The 8493-nt window shown below is 42.9% G+C and overlaps 1 protein-coding gene across 1 annotated transcript in view; it reads right to left on the bottom strand.

Moving 5' to 3' along the window:
• Positions 1–8104: 8104 nt before the first annotated feature.
• The window catches only part of LOC103076448 (A-kinase anchor protein 13-like), a 34255-nt gene continuing 33866 nt past the window's right edge, over positions 8105–8493 (bottom strand). Inside the window, exon 3 of the mRNA XM_007455873.1 lies at positions 8105–8424. Coding sequence (XP_007455935.1) covers positions 8105–8424 — 320 coding nt within the window. The remainder of the gene's footprint in view (positions 8425–8493) is intronic.

Genomic DNA, 8493 nt, shown 5'->3' with positions numbered 1-8493 from the left:
CACCTCCTTACAGTAGTTTCCTCTACACCCCCGCCCTTTCTCATCCCCTACTTGCTCTGAGTCAGCTCAGCCTTCAAGAGTAGAGTTCCAACACCAAGAGGGGAAAGTGTGGGTGGCGGGTGGTGGTGGTGGGATGAATTGGGAGATTGGGATTGACATGTATACACTAATATGTATAAAACAGATAACTAATAAGAACCTGCTGTATAAAAAATAAAATTAAATTTAAAAAAAAGATCTCACATTCTTGGTGGGGGAAAAAAAAAGAGTAGAGTTCCAATAACAAGGCCATACACCTGCTCCAAGCTGGCACCCCAATTCCAGCACCTGCAGGCTCCCAAATCTCATCCTAACGTCCTTAGCAGCAGGTGCCACATCTGCTTTTAGGTCACCCCCTCTCTGCAATCAACAGATAATAAGAAAACTGATATCTGGTGACGACTAAGTGCCGTGCACTGGGCTAAGTTGTTTGTATTCACTTTTTTCATTCTCACAATAACCCTGTGAGGTCTCGTTATCCTCATTTTGCAGATGAAGACAGATTAATAACTTACCCACAGCAAAAATCATAAAGATTTGAAAATTCTTGTCTTGGGTCTAGAAACCATACCCTCTCCATTACTCCACCCCGTCTCTTTTTGTAAAAATCAATCATGCAAGCATTCTAATGTTGTAGTTTAAAAAGTACCTTCTCGGGGCTTCCCTGGTGGCACGGTGGTTGGGGGTCCGCCTGCCAATGCAGGGGATGCGGGTTTGTGCCCCGGTCTGGGAGGATCCCACATGCCACAGAGTGGCTGGGCCCGTGAGCCATGGCCGCTAAGCCTGTGCGTCCAGAGCCTGTGCTCTGCAACGGGAGAGGCCATAGCAGTGAGAGGCCCACGTACCACGAAAAAAAAAAAAAAAGTACCTTCTCAGGTTTTCCTCCAAAAATAATTTCTCTTACCTAACATACCTTGCATCATTGCTTTTGTTCCTTTTGTCTCAGTTTAAAATCCAGAGCACCTACAATTTAGAATCAACCTCTTTTCTCTACTCTGTTTTTTTCCCTCTCTTGTGATCTTTGTATTTTCCCTCTGTATCATGAGAGCTACTCAACTTTGTTTTTCAGGTCACTAACTACATTTCCTATGATGTCAACTGGGTCCTTTATACTGAATTTGAATTTAATTATGCTCTGGGATTCTGGATGTCCTTGCATCATTTAAGCCAACTCCCTTCCATCTTTGCCCTCATTGTGATGGCTTTTTTGCAGTAATTAAAGTGCCTAATCAGTTGATGTAATAAGGAAGATTACCCTGGCTAATCTGGGTAGGCCTAACAGAGTCAGTTGGAAGGCTTTAAAAGCAGGGCTGAGATTTCCCCTGGAGAGAGAAGAAATCCTGCCCGAGGAGGACAGCGTCAGGCTGTGCTCGTGGAGTGCCATCCAGCTCAGGATTTCCCCTTCCTGTCTGAGGATGACAGCTTTGGCTCATGCTGGTGGGTCTGAGCTTGCCCGTGATTTTCTCTTCCACTCCTACCCTACAAATTTTGGACTTGCTTAGCCAGCCCCCACCATTGTGCAAGCCATTCCCTGAAACAAATCTTAATACATATTTTCCTACTGATTCTGATACTCTGGGTGACCCTGACTGACAAAAATCATTAAACTTAATTTTCTCCTTGTTGCTTCCTTCTCCTTCCTTCCTTCCTTCCTATTTTATAATAGGTCTGACTTCTTCAATCTTTTAAAGGACAAATGGCAAACCTCTTCTAAATTTTTCTTTGGTTTCTTAACGAAAATTAGAGTCTTCCATCTGAATATTCATGATACTTTTCCATTTCCTTTATGCTGTAGTGTTATTTCATAGGCCATATGTTGGTTGGTTTTCCTGTTTAACCGTGTTCAACTGGAAAAATCTCTCTGTGGGCCCAGCTTCCCACGGAGAAGGTAGAAGAAAATGTCTGAAGTCCTGTTTACTATCTGCTTGTGTGCTGGAAGCACCCCTCCACGCATTCCCTCAGCTCTGCAGAGAAAGGCGCTGGGCCTTGCAGGCATTAGACCGTGAGAAGCAGGCGCGATGGCTGCACCTTTCCAAGTCGTCAGGTTTTCTGTCTAAGCAAAACGTTCTGAGTTCTGTGAACAAAATAGTATTCAAAGGCTACAGGTACTTTTCCTACCCCATCGATCCACCCTGCTCAGAGGACTCTTTGACTGTGTATCTATGAGACTCCAAAATCACCATTCTTTCTACTATTCTGTATTACTTCTTAAATAAACCTCAAGTCCCACATGATGCAGGAATTCTCACACCCCGTGGGGAAGGTAAACAGCAGGCCCATGTGAGAAACGGGCATTTGGAAAAATGATACCTGTAACCTTGTGACAGAATCAAGGTTTGAGAGGGAACAAAACCTTTTGGAGTTAAAAGTGCTGCCATTACGAGGAACCACTTGTCATGGAGTCAATCCCTTAGACTATCAAAATATTATATATTATTAAAATATCTTTTAATATTTTATTATTTTCTTTTTTAGCAGCTACGATAGCTGAAAACATACAAAATTACTAGTGGGTGTAGCTAAGGAAAAATTTTCTTGGAAAGCTATCAATCTGGAAAAGGTGTGGGAACTAAAACACTAAATGATTAAGGTTGTGGTTCTATTAACCAACATCAGATATAAAGAACTGAGAACACACAGACTGCTTTTAGTGCAGCCTGGCTTAAACCTGTCTCATCCTTCTCTCCATCCAAATTTCTCTATGTGGGGAGGGTTCCCATCCCAGTGGTGATTAGATCTTCTTTTCATTTAGTTATACAACACCATGACTAAAGAATGCAGATTTCCCCCAGGACCTTTCTCCTCTTTGCTTTCTTCAGAGCAAGTCCTCAAAGGCCCACCCTTTGTTACCTGAGAGTTATGCTGACTGCTACTGTACAAGGGTCTTTCAGGGGAAAAACCATCCTAATTCACCATTTTACTAACCACAGAGGCACTGAAGAGCTGAGACAACTAAGTGAAACTTGGTAACTCAGAGGGAAGATATTCCAACCCCACCATTCACCCTCCACCCAGACCAATCCATATTATTTGCCTTTAAGGCAGAACTAAGGCTAAAAGTACAGTGCTTTATGTAACTAGGGATTAAAGAACTCTTGGAAGAATAAAATGGACAAATTCCCTCTTGCTGATATTTAAAGTAAGGACTGCCTGTAGATATAAGCTTAAAAAAAAAAAACAGTCTCATTCTGCTTCAAAGAGGTTTTTTCTTTTAAGTTCTATACTGTTTTATCCTTTTATAGAACATGTCACTTTCCCTCATCAGAGCTCATCAGTGTTTTGTCCCCAGAAGGCTACTGGACATTGGTCATGGTACATTAAAAATGAAGAGCCTGCAAAGTAGCACACACTATTGGATATATTTTCCTCCATTTTACAGATGAAGAAATCGAGAAACAGAGAGATTAAGTATTCTGCACAAACTCTTGCAATGAAGACCAGATATCAACAAACTGACTCTGCAGCCTATGCTCCTTCTACTTTACAATATCAAGCCTAAGCCAAGAGTTCTTAACATCAGGTTCACGCCTGCGGTTCAGGGAGACTGAATCCCTGAAACAATATGTAAATTTTTGCAGGTAGCCCCTATGTATATTTTTTCCTGAGGAGAAATCTGAGCTATTTTCAAAGGAGTCACTGACCTGAAAAAAAGTTAAAAAGCACTACATCTTAAACGATTAGAATGGGAGGAATAACCATAAATCTTACATGACTCCTTTGTAAAAGTATTAGGTTGGAACACCTGTAAACATCCTAGCTTTCAACAGCAAGTAGTCCTGTTATATAACAAGGTGCCCTATTTAGCTGCATGATTATCCCAGGCAACAAGCTGACTTTGTACCTTCTTCCTTTAAACACTTTTAAAAAAGCATCTGATGTGCAACTCACTGCTGTAAGCAGAGTGTTCCTTTGCATTTGTCCCCTAACAGCAAGCAAAGACCTCTTAATTGATGCTATTCAGCCTTAAAATACCCACTGTTTGCAGATTCTAATCCACAATTAACTAAGCAATTTCAACTGCAGAATGTGAATCCAGCACTTGAAATCAGACTCCTGATCCCAAGGCTGACAGGTCCATTAGTCCCTTGCATGCATTTCACCTTGTAAAGTATACAGTTAACTTGTTCAATTTCTTTGTTCTTTTGTTTTTAGTTTATGTACAATAAAATTCACTTTTGGGGGGTGTACAGTCCTATGAATTTGAGCACACGCAGAGATTCTTAAAACCACCACCACTAAGACACAAAACCATTTCAACACCCAAAGAATTCCCCCATGATAACCCGCTGTGGTCAGACCTTTTCTCTACTTCTAGCCCCTGGCAACTACTAACCTATTTTCTGTTCCTACAATTTTGCCCTTTCTAGAGTATCATATAAATAGAATCGTAGAGTAAATAACTTTGGAAACTGACTTCTTAGTGCAATGCATTTAAAATGCATTCAAGTTGATGCACATGTCAACAGTTTGCTCCTTTTTATTGCTGAGTAGTATTCCATTGTATGGATGTACCACAGTTTGCATACATAGTCACCCAGTGAGGGAGATCTGGGTTGTTTCTAGTTTGGGATGATTAAAAATAATGCTTCTATAGGCACATTTGTGAAAAGATTTTTTTGAGTAAATATAAGTTTTCATTTCTCTAGGACAAAGAGCCAAAAGTGGAATTGCTGGGTCATACAGTAAATGTACATTTAACTTTATAGGAGACTGCCAAACTGTTTCCTGGAGTGGCTGTATTATTTTGCATTCCGACAAGCAATGTATGAGATGTTGTTCTGCATCCTTGCCAGTGCTTGGTTGGTTGTTTTTTTTTTTTTGCGGTACGCAGGCCTCTCACTGTTGTGGCCTCTCCCGTTGCAGAGCACAGGCTCCGGACACACAGGCTCAGGGGGCATGGCTCACGGGCCCAGCTGCTCCACGGCATGTGGGATCTTCCCAGACCGGGGCACGAACCCATGTCCCCTGCATCAGTAGGCAGACTCTCAACCACTGCGCCACCCAGGGAAGCCCAGTGCTTGGTATTTTTAATTTTGGTCTTCCTAAAGGTGTGTAATGGCACATTATTGTGGTTTTCAGGCATTTCCCTAAGTGTTCAAATGTGATTTAGTCTTCACTAGCACAGCTTGAACAATTTTTGTACATCAGAAACTTCAGAAGCACATGGAAAGACTATAAAAATATTAAAGCTGGCGAGCTGCCTATTAAAGACAAAGATGCTAAGACCCAGAGAAGGGAAGGATATGCCTAAAGTCTCAGACCTGTGCTTTTCTAACAGTTCTTTCTAATCATGTGGCATGAACCAACTATCCAATTCCTGTACCCTCTTTAAACAAGACAAAGCAAAACCACACAAAATAAACTTTAAGCCCCACAAATGACTAATGAAATCCTTTTTGATACTGATTTATAAAGGGCAACCAGAATAATCATTCTGATCACAACACAGAAACAGCATGAGCTAGGTTTCCAAACATTAGATTTCTGAAAAGGTGCCCGTGCCCTGTATAATGGCAAATATTTTTATCTCTAGATCTCAGCAATGCAGAGGTTTCTTAGACATTGTATTAATAAGAAAAGGACAAGGGACAAGTGCTTTTTCCCTTCATTTTAGAGTCCATGCTTTCTTTTGTATTTTACCTGGCAGGAGGGCCCTGGTCGTTACCTTGACAGGAAGCCAGTGATAGTGAGGGACATCATTCTTGCAGCTGATCACCGCCTTAATGGTTAAATTCAGTGGGTTTAAGAGAGCCCAAACTAGCAAACACCTCCTCACCATTCTTCCATGGGAGGAAGAACACAGTGACTTGACAGGTCTGCAGGAGCAGGAACTGAGCGTGCCCCTGGCTCAGCGCTTCTCAGAATCTGCTTGCCTGCGGGGTGGGGGGGGGGGGGGGGGGTGCCCTGCCACTGTGGTGTTCCTTCTGTTCTGGGTCCTAAAGCGATTTGCATTCGCTTTACCGCCTTGCAGAGGGGGGGGTTGGTGTGTGTGTGACTTCTGGGTGCTCCCCTACATAACACAATAATCAAAGCTGGTGGACGCTGAAGGGCAGTCCTGTGATTGTCCAGCTCTTTCAGAAATAAAGTAGAAAGGATATGCAACCTTCTGGCAAGCGGTCTGAAGTCAGCCTTTCAATCTAGCTTTTGTCAGGAAACAGGCAAACATTTTAAACTCTGTGTAACTCCTAAATCTTTCCATGATTTGCACTCAGGAGGGAAAGATGATGTTATTTATTGGACTCCAGGTATATGTTGCTTCATTAAATATGTGTGTGTGTGTGTGTGTGTGTGTGTGTGTGTGTACACATACATATATATTCACAACATCTAGTAGATGTCATTTGCCACATGAAAAATTACACAGGAAATCCCCTGTCTGAATAAGAGGAACATAAATAGATACTTACTACATCAGTGTTTTTTTAAAAGTAGAGCCCTTCCTTCAATGAACTCTCATATGGAGAGCCAGTAGATAAAGTAAACAAGAGTGAAAATACTCTGGTTAAAAATGTGCAGGGTTTTCCAGAGCTCGGCCTGCTCTCATGCTGCCCCCCAATTACTTCCCAGTCTTTTCCTTTCCTCCAACTTCGTGGACTCTCTAGAGAACTTGAGAAAACAATAAGGATAACCCTGCTTTGATAATTAAACATGAAAGAAGTATCCCAAGTTACTCTGCTACCCTCCTCATGAAGGTCAGGTCTCTTTCTACACACAGGAGATCAAGCCTGAAATCTGGGCCCATGGAAGGGCAACATGCCAACCTCTACTTTATTTGGGGTTTTTTTGAATATTATTTTATTTTTTATAAAGCAGGTTCTTATTAGTTATCTATTTTATACATATTAGTGTATATATGTCAATCCCAATCTCCCAATTCATCCCACCACCACCACCGCCACTTTCCCCCCTTGGTGTCCATACGTTTGTTCTCTACATCTGTGTCTCTGTTTCTGCCCTGAAAACTGGTTCATCTGTACCATTTTTCTAAGTTTCACATATATGCATTAATATACGATATCTGTTTTTCTCTTTCTGACTTGATTCACTCTGTATGACAGTCTCCAGATCCATCCACGTCTCCACAAATGACCCAATTTTGTTCCTTTTTATGGCTGAGTAATATTCCATTGTATATATGTGCCACATCTGTTTTATCCATTCTTTTGTCAATGGGCATTTAGGTTGCTTCCATGACCTGGCTATTGTAAATAGTGCTGCAATGAACACTGGGGTGCATGTGTCTTTTTTTTTTTTTTTTTTTTTTTTTTTTTTTTGTAGTACGCGGGCCTCTCACTGCTGTGGCCTCTCCCGCTGCGGAGCACAGGCTCCGGACGCGCAGGCCCAGCGGCCATGGCTCATGCACCCAGACGCTCCGTGGCATGCGGGATCCTCCCAGACTGGGGCATGAACCCGCATTCCCTGCATCGGCAGGCGGACCCTCAACCACTGCGCCACCAGGGAAGCCCTCCATGTGTCTTTTTGAGTTACGGTTCTCTCTGGGTATATGCCCAGTAGTGGGACTGCTGGGTCATTTGGTAACTCTATTTTTAGTTTTTTAAGGAACCTCCATACTGTTCTCCATAGTGGCTGTATCAATTTACATTCCCACCAACAGTGCAAGAGGATCCCCTTTTCTCCACACCTTCTCCAGCATTTGTTTGTAGATTTTCTGATGAAGCCCATTCTAACTGGTGTGAGGTGATACCTCACTGTAGTTTTGATTTGCATTTCTCTAAAAATTAGTGATGTTGAGCAGCTCTTCACGTGCTTCTTGGTCATCTGTATGTCTTCTTTGGAGAAATGTCTATTTAGGTCTTCTGCCCATTTTTTGATTGGCCACCCTCTACTTTAAATGAGAGCTGCCGACGACAACATCAAGCTCTCTCTGGGGTCATTTCACTGCAAGAACAGGACTAACAGCTAAGCTGAAGAACCCAGGAGAGAGGCCACCGAGGTCACTCCGCTATAGTAACTGCAAGGTCTATTCAGCCACCGTGGCAATGTGAAGACAACTGCCATATAAAAGCAGCCCCATCCAAAAACACAAGAATTCTAAATTCAGAGACTATGGGTCACTGAAGTTCTTACCATGCGAAGCTGCATCTGTTCCCAACACATTCCACTCCGCTGGCAGCTTCAGGTGCCTGAACGCCAGGGAAACCTTCTCATCAAGGGAATTCACATCCGTGGACGGGGGTCCTGACCGATCCAGGAAACGGGTGAAGTTCAGAGCCTGCTGATTTCCAGCACTGGTTGCCAGGAACTGGGCTGCATCGTAGGCCTCGTCCTGGATGAACCTGAAGTCTTCTTCCGCCACCACAAACACAGGCAGGCCCTCTTTGGAAGCACAGAGCAGCACCTTCACCGTCTCACAGCAGTCATGACCTAAGGAAACACACGCAGGAAGGAAAACAGGATTAGAGCCCTCCTCCTGAAAGGAGGACACTGCGGGGG

This window comes from Lipotes vexillifer, unplaced genomic scaffold, assembly GCF_000442215.2.
Source record: "Lipotes vexillifer unplaced genomic scaffold, Lipotes_vexillifer_v1.1 scaffold983, whole genome shotgun sequence".
NCBI classification, from domain to species: Eukaryota; Metazoa; Chordata; class Mammalia; order Artiodactyla; family Lipotidae; genus Lipotes; species Lipotes vexillifer.
Note: the sequence above shows the minus strand (reverse complement) of the source record. Positions and strands in the feature narration are given on the sequence as shown.